The 16,148-nt window shown below is 33.9% G+C and overlaps 1 protein-coding gene across 1 annotated transcript; it reads right to left on the bottom strand.

Moving 5' to 3' along the window:
- Nucleotides 1-934: 934 nt before the first annotated feature.
- Nucleotides 935-16,046, bottom strand: LOC106054467 (RNA polymerase-associated protein CTR9 homolog). The gene is made up of 24 exons (XM_013210344.2): nt 15,937-16,046; nt 13,992-14,090; nt 13,154-13,393; nt 12,673-12,762; nt 12,309-12,487; nt 11,987-12,182; nt 11,654-11,761; nt 11,275-11,394; nt 10,058-10,174; nt 9,766-9,855; nt 9,371-9,499; nt 8,774-8,957; nt 8,237-8,325; nt 7,174-7,359; nt 6,984-7,071; nt 6,638-6,786; nt 6,345-6,461; nt 6,066-6,211; nt 5,828-5,899; nt 5,110-5,245; nt 4,313-4,444; nt 3,643-3,794; nt 2,551-2,766; nt 935-1,657 (listed from the first exon to the last, which is right to left on the bottom strand). Exons 1-24 carry the CDS (start codon nt 15,991-15,993, stop codon nt 1,204-1,206), a joined length of 3,546 nt encoding a protein of 1,181 aa, XP_013065798.1. The 5' UTR covers nt 15,994-16,046; the 3' UTR covers nt 935-1,203.
- Nucleotides 16,047-16,148: the final 102 nt, after the last annotated feature.

Genomic DNA, 16,148 nt, shown 5'->3' with positions numbered 1-16,148 from the left:
AATCATTTCCAGTCCCTCTCCACCTGATAAAGTGAATCGAACAAGTCATTTCCAGTCCCTCTCCACCTGATAAAGTGAATCGAACAAGTCATTTCCAGTCCCTCTCCACCTGATAAAGTGAATTGAACAAATCATTTCCAGTCCCTCTCCACCTGATAAAGTGAATTGAACAAATCATTTCCAGTCCCACTCCACCTGATAAAGTGAATTGAACAAGTCATTTCCAGTCCCTCTCCACCTGATAAAGTGAATTGAACAAATCATTTCCAGTCCCTCTCCACCTGATAAAGTGAATTGAACAAATCATTTCCAGTCCCACTCCACCTGATAAAGTGAATCTTGAACAAATCATTTCCAGTCCCTCTCCACCTGATAAAGTGAATCTTGAACAAGTCATTTCCAGTCCCTCACCACCTGATAAAGTGAATCGAACAAGTCATTTCCAGTCCCTCACCACCTGATAAAGTGAATCGAACAAATCATTTCCAGTCCCTCTCCACCTGATAAAGTGAATCGAACAAGTCATTTCCAGTCCCTCTCCACCTGATAAAGTGAATCGAACAAGTCATTTCCAGTCCCTCTCCACCTGATAAAGTGAATCGAACAAGTCATTTCCAGTCCCTCTCCACCTGATAAAGTGAATTGAACAAATCATTTCCAGTCCCTCTCCACCTGATAAAGTGAATCTTGAACAAATCATTTCCAGTCCCTCTCCACCTGATAAAGTGAATCTTGAACAAGTCATTTCCAGTCCCTCACCACCTGATAAAGTGAATCTTGAACAAGTCATTTCCAGTCCCTCACCACCTGATAAAGTGAATCTTGAACAAGTCATTTCCAGTCCCTCACCACCTGATAAAGTGAATCTTGAACAAGTCATTTCCAGTCCCTCTCCACCTGATAAAGTGAATCTTGAACAAGTCAACCAGGCATGTAGATATCAACTGTTTATTAAACTTGGTCAGTCAATTTACAATCATCAACAAAAACAGTGTACAATCTTCAAGCCAATACTAGTATTTCCAGTCATATATGGAACAAACAACAAATAGGGACCACAAATCCACCTGGTTTATTATTTATACGGGTAAAATTTATTTACTCTAAAACTGTATACTTTTGAACAAAAAAAAACAACAACTTAAAGACAAAGTTAAAACGACAGTTACAAGCAATACAAAAAAAAAAGTTTTCATTGACTCTCTAATCTCTTTCATCGCCAGAGCCAGCTTCACTGCCACCTCCACGTTCACTACCTGACTTTGCTGCCCTGTCACTGCCCTCAGCATCTGACCCAGCATTAGACCTGGGAGGTGACCTGCCAGCCTCTGACCCAGATTTATTTCCTTCTCCCCCAGACCGTGAGCCACTTCTTGATCTAGATCTGTTGCTTCCAGCAGATTTGGAACGTGATCTGGACTTAGATCTAGACCTTGATTTGGAACGTGACCTTGACCTAGACACAGATCTAGACTTGGACCGAGAACCTGACTTGGATCGAGATCTTGACTTGGATTTTCTCTCTGAGCCTGACCTAGATCTTGAACGACTTCTGTTTGATTCAGAGCCAGATTTTCTACTACCTCCACCATCTTCACTATCACTTCCCAGAATTCTTCGCCTTCGAACACCGACCTCTTCCCGTTCACTTCCACTGCTAAAAGAAAAAAATGAAAAAAAAAAAAATGATAAGCTACAGATTTCTTAACATGTTATTAGATAAGCAATATGACCTAGTATCAACATTGTAGCATTAAAATGTTTAATTAAGAAAAAAAAAAAAATTTCAAGCCTAAAAAAAAATAATGCTTTATTATTGAAATATATTTTCTTGACTAAAATGAATACTTTTTGGTTAAAATTTTTTTTTTTTTAGATTTTTATTAATTTGGTGCTTAGTCTCTTGAAGGAAAGATTGTTTTCTAAAATATAAATTTATTTACTCTCAAGTTAAATTGTTTTTCAAATTTCTTGATAAAAAAAAGCATATGTTTAGTCTTATAATTTTTTAAACAATATATTTGATCTATAAACAAGTTACAAAAGAAGGTTGTAGGTAAAGAAGATTGTGTTAGTAACAGAAAATTGTGGGTAGTTGTGTCACTCACACACATCACATTGAACATCCAAATACAACACTTATTCATATGATCTAGAAAGGATCTATGACCTAATCATTTGAACAGCACATGGGCGCTTTGATGACAATTTGGCAGAATTCAAATTGGCTAGATCCAGAAACAATATTTAAATCAACTTCTCATAGAGAGCAATTAATCAGCACTGTGCTGATTTGTTTGTGAGATTTTTGTTTGGTTTACCCCATTTAACCCTGACCCTTGATTTAGTAGAGATGTCAAGGTCAATACAATCTGACAGTCTCATGAAAAGAAGGCATCATTAAAGTCAGGATAATGTCAGTAGTTAGAAGCCATTCTGAATAATTAATTCTGTTTTGATGCAATGGCGCCTGACTGTTTATGTATATATAGCAGATGACTATTTATCTAGTTTAGTGCCTTATTTCCATACACAGCTGAACAAGCTCACCTTTCCAATCTCTTCTTCCTGGTGTCTGAGTCAGAGCCTTCACTAGAGGAGATGACAGCTTTGGAGACAATTTTACGTCTCTGTTTGGCCGTCAGCCCATCATCCTCGTCTTTCTGCTTTTTCTTCTTTTCTCCTCTACCTTTCTTGCGCCTCTTACGGTCGCCTCTGTCATCATTCTCATCATCGCTGTCATTGACAAAATCATCTTTCTTTGATCTAAAATCAGAAACCAAGTGAATATTATTAAGAAATTATATTTTATTGTTCACAAACTATAATATACCTGCTATTTCTCATTAAAAATAATTATTTCCTTTTCAGCCCTTGAGTCAGAAAGGTTGTCTAGCAAGTGAATGGAGCAGGTAAAGTATAGTATATCTTTAGGTCATGGATAAGCCATGAGGCCAGCATATCACCTTTTCCCCCAACAGGTTAGAATTACCAATAAAGTTGGGTCAATGTATAATAAAATCCCTCCGCTACAATAAAGGCCCAAGAAGTCTTATAAGGTCTATATAGCCAACATGTTCACTCAACATTCTCTTACAGATGTATGATCTGCAACTCAAGACCCAAGAAGTCTTATAAGGTCTATATAGCCAATAAACTTTCTCTCAACTGTCTAGTTTGTGACCTTTGACCCCCCAAAGAATTTTCTAATTCACCTTCATGTCCCAAGGTAATCAAACACCTTGAAATAAATCTAGACCTAATTGATCTGAATATATTTTCCATGTCTAACAAGTAATATAGAAATTTAACAACAAATAGGAGAATTACAGAGTATGGCTTGGGGCACTCTGGGTGACAATGGAAAAATAAAATGAAATTAAACACATAATAACAGTAAGAAAAGTTAAGTAAGAATGGTTGGGCTGGTAATTTAAAAAGAGATTCTATCCAAGGCTTACAGAGAGGAATGGAGAAAGATGGTCAACAGATCTTGTGTGTGTGTGTGATGCAACAGATTAAAGACTAGGTGAAGATGAGGAGAGTTTCCAAAAGAATGTTGATGCTGCACTTGTCATCAATTAAACTTCACTTTGTTAAACTCCCCAAAGACATAAAACAAACACCAATGTTGCTAGTTACCTCCTCTTAGTCTTCTTCTTTTTCCTCTTCTCTCCTCCTTCCTCCTCCTCTTCCCCAGACATACTGGAAGACCTCTTCTTCTTTTTCTTCCTAGGCCTGTCATCTTCACTTCCTTCAGACAAGATTTCACCATCCTCTGCTCTTTTGGACCTCTGGATAGTTACAATAAGGAACACATTTATTACACTTCAAAAGTAGAATAAAGTATACATCTAGTATGTTTATCCCATTCAAATGGAAATGAAAAAGCTACAAAATTTTAGTATAGCAATGAAAATAATAGTGGATGAGCGGTAAAGTGCTTGGCTTCCTAACTGGAGGTCCTGGGTTTGAATCCTGGTGAAGACTAGGATTTTTATTTCAGGATCTTTGGGTGCCTTTTAGTCCACCCAGCTCTAATGGGTACCTGACATTAGTTGGGGAAAAGTAAAGACGGTTGGTCATTGTGTCTGCCACCCTCGTAAACCGTAATCTACAAAAACAGATGACCTTCACATCATCTGCCCTATAGACCACAAGGTCTGAAAGGGAAACTTTACTTCTTTAATGATAATAAACAAAAATAATTTTTCACAATAATAAAAAAAAAGTGATCAACTGATGGAAATCTTGCTAATTTGGTTCGGAAAGAGCTTACAGCAAATACATTAATCTAGACCCAGATACTGACCTTGCCACCAGACTTGCGTGGTCTGTCCTCTGGCTCTGGCTCCAAGTTGATTTTCTTGGCTTTCTCCACAAACACAGCTCTCTGTTCCAACATCTTCTTCTCCAGTTCTTCTTTCTGCTTCAGTTTCTCAAGCTATTAAAAAAAAAAAAAAAAAACCATCTATGAATATTAAAATGTTCATAATTTCATTTCTATGCAAAACTTCCCTGTTACAAGTCTTGAGATTCAAACCTACTTCACACTCACATAGTCCATGAATATCATGATATATGCATTGCTTTTTATTTAGATCATCCATATCATTTAGCTATTGCCAATTTTATAATCTCTGTGCATAAATCATTAAGATTGTTTCATGTCAAAATAAACAGAGAATTCTTATCAGCCCTATCCACCATGTTTACAACTTCCACCTCAGTCATAAGAGTGCTTAAATATAACTTCATCATTTTTTTTATTTTGAATTGAAACGGAATGGCTAGTAACAATAAACAATCCAAAGCCTTAAATCTCAGACTTAAAATACAGGAGTGTATTATTAGATGATTAAGGTTTAATAATACACTAATAGGACCTTCTTTTGTGATAAATTCTAATTTTGCCATTCATACTATGAGGTTGTTAAAGCCATTGTGAAAATTCTTATATATCAGTTGGGTAAGCTCTATGAATTTTTGTTCACTTGATAGAAATAATGTATATCCTTCACATTTATAGTAAAGCACTAAGTGCATGTCAAAAAAAAACCTCCAGTAAACCATGAGATTCTATTGAACTAAACCAGAAAGTGAAGTCACCTGTTCACTGAGTTGTTTCTGTTTGATTGCCTCCATCTCCTCTTCCTGTCTCTTCCTGATCTCTTTCTCCTCCTCATCAATCTTTCTAGCTCTGGCTACATGGTACTGAGCCTGACTCAACAAGTCAGAACATTGTCTGGTGGGATACAAAGCAATACATTATTAAGGCTGGCCACATTAATCATAGAAGGTAAATATTTATACAAGTATATTTGGCTACACATTGAGCAGTTTGGTTGATATTGTCAAATATCCTTTATTCAGAGCAAAACATTTTAATAAGCCCAAACAAATTTGTGTGGACATGTTAAGTAGTTATAAAATAGTAATAAAGCAATGTATTCACCTTTGAGTATTAAGGAAGAGTTTATTTCATAAGACTATGTTTATACTGCAATAAACTAATTGAGATAAAATGGATAGTTCTTTTTTAAAAATTGTTTTTGTATTCCACATCTTTCATGCTGTCTAGCCTACTCAGTAGCCTATAGTCCTATCACTTTTGTAAGCCATTGAGGGGAGGGGGAAAGGATGTATTTAGTAATGCCACTTTATGCCTTTAGGCACTCAGCAAAGACACATTCAGCTGAAGTTGGAATGTGAACAAAAGCCCTCTTGATAGGAAGCCAAGCAGTTTATACCATACAGTTCAACCTGTTTGTATTGTGGTCAATAATGTAGTTGACTGGTAATAATGCAGATGACTAATGAGACTTACTGAGCTTCAGCAGCAGCTTGAGCCAAGTCAAACTTCATTCTGTCACCATGTTGACCTAGATAGGTAAAGTATCTAGACACAAAGAAAACAGAACAATGAAGAATTTACAAATTAAGAAACACTACATAATAGTTACATCAAAGAATTGATAAATAAAACATTAATAGTAAAAACAAAGGTTTTGCATCACTAGGTAGGCAATAGCCAGTCATAAAATGTTGTGTGTTCCAGTACATACCTGTGAGCCAGCTCCAGATCTCTCACAGCTATCAAGACTTTCTTCAAGTTACTCTTTTCATCTTTGAGGATCATTGTGGCCAGTTTCTGTTGCACCAAAGCTATATTGTACAACAGTACTGTGTCGTTAGGGGCTACATGACGGGCCTGTAAATAATAACACTTCATGTCTAGATTTTGAGACTATCATAAATAGACTAATTATAAAAAAAAAGGACATTCCTTCTTAAACACAAGATTCTTTAATTGAAATATTTTCAAGAAAAAATAAAGGCCTTACTTTTAATAAAGTCTGTTTACATTCTGCCAGTTTTCCACATTTAAAATAAGCTCTGGCCAGGTACATCATCACTTCCATGTTGTGACACTTGAAAAACTTTTTCAGGCAGTTTTCGTACTGATAGACACATTACAATATAAAAGAATTAGATAAGCTTATGCTTCACTCCAAACTCTATATTTTGAACTTAACAATTGATTTTCTTAAAACCCAGACAGACATAATTGCAACAGAATATAACATATCAACCAAATCAAGTGTGACTAGTACAGTTTATTGTAATGAAACCTTACCATCTGAACAGCTGCAACATACTGTTTCTGTTCAACATAGATGTGAGCAATGTTTAGCCAAACGTCACAAAAATCAGCAGTGGCTTCACGAACTTGGGCAAAAACATCTCGGCTTTCATTGATGCAGCCCTTGTGGGCCAAGACACATCCTAAATAAGATTTTAATGTAGGGAATTCTGATTAAACAGAAGTCAAAAATTTACTTTCTGACCATATTACTAATATAATAATAATAATAGATTAGAAAAAAAAACACATTCATTGGCATTAATACACACACACACACAGGGCTAGGTCAACACTTTCAACATTAAATTTCCATGAACTCTAGATACTTAGTACTCACCTATACCATTAGCAGCCCAAATGTTTCTTGGGTCATTTCTTAGAACTTGTTTGTACATAGCCAGTGCTCTGTCTTGGTGACGTTTTTCCTACATAAAGAAGCGATGATGTTAACACCTCCAGACAACTTAATGTTTGCTCTTATAGTTTTCAAAAGTTTATTAGATACAAATCAATAATCCAGAACTAACCTTTTCTCTGTCTCTCATTGGCTGATGTAGAGTCTGAAGCCAGACATTTCCCAGGGCAATAAGGGAGTAAGCATCATCCTTCGTGGCTTGACGCTGCAAGATTCGTTCAAATTTCTTCTGCCCAGGTCCCCACTCTTGCTTAACTAAATGGAGATTACCAATCAGTGACCAGGCATCAGGATGGTCCTATTTGAGAAAAATACATAGCATTATTAACATACCTTTAAAGTACATAGCACTGAATTCCAATCAAAGGTAAATATTATCTTTTATTTATTACCAAGTAAAAGAAACCTTATCTGAATAAATCTTGTAATAATAACCAAGTAAGTAAAAGAAACATTTTATGACCGCCATCACACTAAATGTACAAAGAGCGTTGAACTAAATTGAATAGTGTCTACCAAAAAACTGATGGGATTCAGTGGCCAAGCACTTAGCTTCTGAGCCAATGGGTCTCTAACTTGACAAGATGGAGAAGAGAACAAACCATGAGTCTATTGAATTCTAACTTGACAAGATGGAGAAGAACAAACCATGAGTCCATTGAACTCTTATATAATACAGACGTTACTTCAAAAAAGAAGATGATTACGTCCTACGCGTCATGCATTTAGTCATGCATATTAACCAATGACTTAAATTCTGCCAAGTCACTGGTTTTCCTGGCTAGCTCAGGCAACCCATTCCATGCGCTTATAGCACTAGGGAAGAAGGAGCATTAGTACAAATTTGTCCTAGCATATGGGATGAGGAATGTGCCTTTAACGGGTATCTGACATTAACTCGGAGAAAATCTAGTTGTGTTGGCTACAAGATAGCTTCCTTATCCGTTGGTCATAGAAACAGATGAGCTTAAAATCATCTGCCTTATGGACCACAGGTATGAAAAGGGAACTTTTCATCATAAAACTTTATAAGCAAACTTTTCCTCCCAGATTTGCTTTAAACCAATATTCTAAATTAGTTCAGATATATGAAATATGTAAATGAAATTTTCTAAATAATTTTATTCAGTTAGATACAAACAATTTTGACCAAAAAGAAAAATTAACAGGCATACTTGATTAATCTGCAGTGCTTCTTTGAACCAATCTGAAGCCTCATATATCTGTCCTCTATCTCTAGCCATACAGCCAAGTCGCAAGTAGCCTGTAGATAAAGTGTGTTCTGATAGTAATAACAACTATCTAACAAGTGACATGGCATCAATTTCAATTACTGGGAGAAGTTTAAGAAAGCTGAGTCTAAAGTTTAAGAAAGCTGAGTCTAAAGTTTAAGAAAGCTGAGTCTAAAGTTTAAGAAAGCTGAGTCTAAAGTTTAAGAAAGCTGAGTTTAAAGTTTAAGAAAGCTGAGTCTAAAGTTTAAGAAAGCTGAGTCTAAAGTTTAAGAAAGCTGAGTCTAAAGTTTAAGAAAGCTGAGTCTAAAGTTTAAGAAAGCTGAGTCTAAATTAGAAAAAGTATTTCTGCATTCTAACTTAAGTTATACCATTACAAAATGCTAACTTACCATATACTTTAATGTAAACTACAACTACAATTCTAACTCAACTTATGCCATTCTGAAAACAACAACTAAATGCTTCCCTAAAGCTGCTTACAATCAACATAGTTAGGGTGATCTCTCAAGATGTTCCTATAAAATTTATCAGCCTTGTCATACTCATGCAGTGCCTCATACAGACGAGCCAGATTGTAGGTCGTGGTCACAGAGATAGCACTATAATAGGTCTCATCATGTTGGGCATCTGTCTTTGACCGCTCCAGGGAGGCTTCATAGTATTTCTTCAAAGGAGAAAAATGTATTAATATTTCAATTCATTTGTGGACCTAAACAATTACACATTTTGTACAGCCTTTAAAAAAAAAAAAAAAAAAGGTAGTATAAAAAATACAAAGCTAAATGACTTCTAAAGGAATTGCAACTTAAGCTACTTTTGAAAAATTTCATGTTATTTCATGTTATTAAAAAGAAAAATATTATTGAATTTATTATGAGAATAGAATAAAAGTATTTGATGATTTAAGGTACAGATTAAAAACAAAAATAATGTAAATGTCTTTTTTTTCTAGACAGACGCCTTCTTATCATTACTGTAAATTATAGAAAATTTATCACCTCCTATAAATGTGATTAAACTAAATTATTAATTAATTTTTAAGTCCTATCCTAACATGAAACTGTTCAGTGTTGTTACCCTAGCATCCTCAAAGTTGCCCAGTCTAAAGTGTAGAGCTGCCACATTGTTCAGAATCTCAGGGGGAATATCAGCTTCTACTTTCTCTTTCAAGATTCGAGTAGCTGTGCCATAGGCTGATAAAGCACCCTGTGGAAGAGATGACATCACAAGTGCTCTACATTTTATCAGCACACAATTTCATGAAAACTTAAGTTTGCTTTAAAACGGTAACAACCATCTGTGCTAGAAATGAGAGGAGACTCTCGGTTAAAACAATTAGTCCAGCTCTAATCAACAAGTTTTCTAGTAGAGATACTCATACATCACATTTCACATTTTAACCCCATCACAGCTTTCCCAAAAATGAAAGAGATATTAGCTACATAAAAAAACAAATAATTTCAATGATTTACTTGCACATCTGTCTGCTCCATGATCTGAGCCAGTTCAATCCAGGCTTCTACATCATCAGGGAACTGCTCTGTGACTTTTTTCATATGTTGCTGTAAGACAGAGCATAAGAGTTAAAAAAAATAAAAAAAATTTCACCATTATAATTCTTCTACTAGAATTTGGATATTTACTTCAAAAACACAACACAGAATAAAAGAAAATGACTTCACTCACAAGAGAGTAATACATTAATACACTCTCAAGACCAACAACTTATATAATCTATGTTTTATGTATTAGAGTAACATTTACCCTGGCAATGTCTCGTTTCTCTTGGTCTGAATGATTGGCATACAAAGATCCCAAAATTTTCATAGTTTCATAGTTGCCAGGTTGGGCTTTAAGAACTTTTTCAAAACATTGAGCAGCCTAAGAAAAAAAAAGAGATCATTGAATTTTTAAAATTGATCAATAACAGACAATTCTTATCATTAACAGATTTTATAGGTAAAAAATAAGAATCTGTATCAATTTGTTTTGTATTCTTTATGGAGGTGCATTATCTCCAGGTCAACCAGGACATATGGTATAACTATATGTATTTAAATCCTTTTTTATTCCTTTCTATTTCCTTGCATTATGGCTGAGATGTTTCTAAAAAATCTCCACATTTTGAGGAAATTTATGATTACGAGTATCATCCCTATGTCCAGAAGAGTAAGAAGCATCAGAAACTTTAACTGGAATATCCACAGAATATGGTGTGGGTTAGTCAATGGTCCATTGCTCGTTATTCACACTTCTTCAAAAATCTCAGAGGTGACAAGAGTGTGCTCTGGGCATACTCTGTGAAACTGTCAGATCCTGGTTCCAAAGCCCCTATCATGATACCACACTCACTAATCAAAACTATCCACATGATGGGTTACGGTGAAAATATTAAAGTAGCTCTGTCTGGGATAGTGCATTCCAATGAATGGTAGAGCCCCACTATTATTAGTCTTTAGGGAAATATAACCATGGTTGGTTGGGTAGTTATTCTTAAACTTGGGTCTTTTCCAAGATACTGATAGCCACATCTGAGTAGGGTTTTTTTTTCTACTAGATGAGTTGCATTAACTAGGCTTACGTGCCATCAGGTGCTTTAATACCTTCTCCTGTTGCATTTCTTGGAAAGTGAGAGCTTATTCCTACAACCCTTTGAACCCAGCTATCACACTTTAGAATAATGAAACCAACACATATAGTGCTTAATAGAAGACTGTATTTAACACAAATTGCCCCCTCCCTTTTCACTGGAAAAGAGGATATAGATATGTGCATACACATTTAGATACTTAATTTTAAAAGCAGAAAAGATATATGCTTTCATAAGAATAAAAATAGGTCACACGAATTTCAAGCATAATGAATACTGAAATTGGATTTTTAATAGTGCTTAATTTTTTTTAAAGACCTAAAGGTGATATATTGACAGCACAAATATAACTACTGTTTTTTCCTAAGGAGCTGCTAAAAATAATACTTGCATTTTCACTGTCTCCTCTGAATATATACATCTGACCCAAACCAAAAAATGGCAGGACAAAGTTGGCAGGAGCAAACTGAGTGGACTGATAGTAATACTGGAAAGCCTGGTCATAGTCCTCCTATAGATTACATACATGCACTGGTTAGAAACTGTAAGTCTACATTTACTTGTTCAGAATAAAATGTATCAATCCTGAAGGTTGAAAGTTTTGTTAAAGACATAATACATTTACGTCATAAAAAATGGAATTCTTGTTGACCACTTTATTAAAACAATTGAGCTTCTAAACATTTGAGCTAAAACTAAATGCTTAATGAACAACATCTAGTTTTCTAGTTTCTATACTCAGAGAGAAAAAAAACAAACAATGAACAGACCTGAACATGAAAAGCCCTGGCTAGTTGGTAGGTACTCTCAGCTCTCATTGCTTCATTCTCTGTGTTGTGGAAAGCATGAAGAGCTAAATGTTGAACTTTTTGGTAATCCTGAGCAGAACAGACAACAATAGGAACAAACAAAGTTTACATTGGGACAAAATAAGAAGCAAAGCTTGGTGTTAAACACGATTCATGCACTCTGGATGAAAACAAACTTTAAAAATGTATAAATATAACTTCTCAATGAAGAACCTATAAAAATTGAGTCTTCATCCGGTATTGTATAAAATGCTTTACAATCAAAAAGTTAAAAAAGAAAATTAAATACAAAACCTTTTTATAGAAGAAATGGTTGGCAAGATGATTTAGAACCATAGGGTTTGAGGAATCAATTGTGTAGGCCTTAGACAACAGCTGCACACCATTCTTGATAGATTCTTGCGTTTTAGAGTTGAGCTCCAATATGGCCAGACCAACAAGAGCACCAACACAATTGGGGTCAAGCTGGAGAGCTCTCTCAAAGGCCATTCTGTAATTAGAGACATTTATTGTTCAATTAGTTCATTAACAGAATTTCTTTGAAAGCATAGTAGCTAATAAAATTTGTATTAACGTTGTACAATTTAATGAAATAATATTTCTTCTCATTACTGACCTAGCTTTATTGAGACGATTGAGTTTTACAAAGCAGTGACCCATCCCAAGCCTGACTGAAGCTGGGCAGGTAGGGTTAGTTCGCAGAGCTTTCTTATAGTAGGCCAGTGCACCTCTGTAGTCTTTCTTGTTAAAAGCAATGCAGGCTTTACCCAGTAATGATGGGATATTGTTGCTGGACTGTTAACATAATGTAGATCTTAAATTTATACTGAATCAGTTTCTTTATCTTATTGTCTAGACATAGTGACTTGTAATCATACAATTTGAAGCTGAAGTATTTATTCAATGCATTTTAATTCATAAACCTTTTTTTAAAAAAAATATCTTGAAAAAAAAAAAAAACTCAGAAAAATATAAGTTACCTGATTCAAGACAAAGTTAAACTGAGCGTCTGCCTGATCCATCTTATCACCTTCTAACAAGCAGAAGTAGGCACGACCAAGTAAATGATTCTATAAGAATAAACAAAAAACTCTCCATCAAATAGCAACAATCAAGTACATTAAATTACACACTTAAATTATGATAAATATAAAATCAAAATTAGCACAGATAATAAATTAGGTTACAAAATTAAACAATTAGAGTATTGTACTTATTTTAGAGATTAGTTATTAGTACTCACCTATTTCTAACATATATGTATAAAAATAATGTTTTGTTTTTATAAACATGTGAAATAAAATATTAAAACAATAGTGATATATAGAGCTCTGTTCTATTAATGACATCAAGAAATAGTACTGAACTGAATTTCCCTTATAAATCACATTAACTAACTTTGACATCATAATAAAAACAACTTTTAAGGTAACCTATGACTGTAAGATGAACAGTACTGACTTGGTCGTACATGATGATCCTATCAGCAGTAGTGTACAGTAAAGTAGCCTTCATGAAGAGTTCCCTTTTCTTATCTTTGTTTTTCTCTTTGTGTGCTTGCTGTACATAGTAAGCCGCCAGCGTGTCCAGAGAGCGCATCTGGTCTTTCTCAAAATTGGCATAGTCTAAGCTTGCATCTGTACGGGAGGCTTCCAAAATTTTGACAAAGTCTTCTGGTTTACTCTGTTTCCAATACTCCAACTAAAAAGCAATATGAAGAGAAACATACAAAGAAAGTCAAAGCTGTTAGCAATAATGTGTACAACAATAAATATACATAAATGAATGGGATTAAATTCATTGATAATATTATTTTGCAGAGAATAAAAGCTTGTTACTCAGTATAGTCAGGAAACTATACAGCTTAATGATCTCTACATGAAGCTCAACAAATGATTATCCTTCTGTGCTTTATTCATTACAGATTATTCTATACAGGACACAAAATCTGCTAGATCTAATTATTGCTATTTGAGATCTAGACAATTATTAATATTGGAATTTTTATAGTAATCCCATTTTTTATATGATTCAACCATATTTTCAAGACAAAGGTAGTCAGAAGAAAAAACTTTATTATTTCATTCACTATTTGAGCACTGACAATTGCCGCATGTTTTACGTTTTTACGTTATTCAATATTATAACTGCCCAAGAGTTAAGTAAATTAATACTAATAACTGTAGTTAGCAGTTTGGTGCTACCCTGAGCAAGTGTTTGGGAGTTTCCAAACATGTTTTTCTTTTATCATTTCAAGAAGCTGGAAGTAAATACACTTACAATATAAAAATGTACTTACAGCTAGAGTAACCCATATGTGCAGTGGAGCAGCTTCCTGACGCAGAATACTCAATACTTCTTCTCCTTCAGGTAACTGATCAAAGTCTAACTCTATTACCTAAAGAGTTATACATAATAATATTAGTATTTAATATTTATTATTTATATTAAATCTACGATTTAAATATTTTTTTTATATAGAATTTATTTAGTAGCTTTTTCTATACTGCTACATTATTGGTTCTACTTGAGTAGCTCAATTACAACCACACCTTAATTTTTGTTTAAACTAATTTAACTTAGTAACCAAAATATAAGTAAGCCATAATTTAACTTGCATAAAACATATGTAGAGCATTCAATGTTTTATACAACTTAGAAGAAAATAGACAAGAATTTAAGACTTTAACTTGATCCAAGAAAGGGTGTATGAGAAATAATGTGTACTATATACAAACTTTTTACTAGACAGAGTGAGTTGATATTAGCTTTGCAAAAAATTAAGGCAGCCACTTTTTTACCACTAAAAATCTGAGCGTTTTGGATGCACATGAAAATTAATACAGAAAAACATCAATTACAAAGTCATTATTGAAAATAAAATGAAAAGAATTATAAATTCCATATCTCTGTAAATGAAAAAAAAACAAAAAACAACATAATCAAAAATTGCCAAAACCATCACAGTCTTGTAAATCATGATATAGAAAATGATCTATTTTTAAAATGTTTTAATTATCTTTAGAATTCTTTCATTTCAGGACTGTTCTATTTGCAGTGACATTATAAAATTTAGGCATGGTCAATACTATACATATTTTAAAATGTGAACAACTTTAGTTAAAATCTAACATCTACTTTTAATGGAACATGATAATAAGCCAACTTATTTGTTTTATAAAGAAAGTGTGACTGTTTTAAAAAAAAACACAACATATAAACAGCATTATGAAACAAATAGTGGCATTGATAGGAATATTTTCCAAAAAGAGACAATAAAATGAGTCGGTAGTATTGCTAAACTAAATCTAGCTACATAATTGCTCACATTTTTAGAATAGAAATGAAGCCATTTTCCGATGTGTCTGAAAATATCTCACTAATTAATGTAAGTACTAGACCCACAGTTTCTCATTAAAGTGAGTTTCAGCTAAATTTGATTTTTGTAACTTTTCTGTAATGTGGCCCGCGACACGAGTGTCAGAAAACAAAATGACCCGCAGGTTAAATTAGGTTGGTCAAACGGGTTAACTTAAATTTTGATTAAATTAAGTCTAATTAGATCTAGATTTCTAGATCTAGATTATTCTGTGATCTAGATCTCATCATCTAGCTAGTCAATCTAGATTTCTAGATCTAGAGTAGAGTAGATTTCAGTAGATCAAGGACATTCTAGCCGTCTTTTTTTAAATTTTTATTTTAAGACTAGATTTAGAATTTATACTTAGACTCTCTGTTAGAGACACTAGACTTGACTAGAGTTAAACTAATTAGACTAGACTCTACTGACTACTGTCTCTTAGACTGTCTCTAGACTAGACTAAGACTGACTTAGTCACACTTAGCTAAAATAAGTAAGTGTAAGCGTTAGAGTAGAGTTCAGTAAGACTAATAATAAGACTAAGACTGAGTACTGTACTACTGTACTCTGTTACTGTAGTAGTAGTAGTGACTAGTGTAGTACTGAAATCTAGAAATAGAAAGTAAGAAACTTTAGTCACTTTTAGTTTTAGTCTACTTTAGTTAGAAACCGTAGTCGGCGTAGTCTAACTTCAAGTCTAAGTAAGAAAATCACTGAAAATGTGAAATGACTGAAAAAAGTGACAAGTCTAGTCTCTAGATTCTATTCTAGATCTAGCTAAATTAAATCAATATTTCAACAAGACTATGGATCTAGATCTAGTCTAAAAAATAAACTAGAATCTAGAGATCCATATAAGTCTAAGAGTCTAAGATAGTTTTACCTCATCTGTATCCCTAAGAGGGATCTCAATAGATCCACCACTAGACGAAGATGCCATCTTGGTGCATCTAGAAAAAAAACATCCTAAAAAAAATACTTAAAAATAGCCTAAGTTAGACTTGACATCCGAAACAATGTTGAACTAGATTCTTGATCTAAATGTACAAATTCTTTTAAAAATAAATAATGTTAAAAAATAAAATAAATTTAATA

Source organism: Biomphalaria glabrata, chromosome 10 (assembly GCF_947242115.1).
Source record: "Biomphalaria glabrata chromosome 10, xgBioGlab47.1, whole genome shotgun sequence".
Classification (NCBI taxonomy): Eukaryota; Metazoa; Mollusca; class Gastropoda; family Planorbidae; genus Biomphalaria; species Biomphalaria glabrata.
The sequence above is the reverse complement of the archived record's forward strand: the minus strand, read 5'-3'. Positions and strand labels throughout refer to the sequence as shown.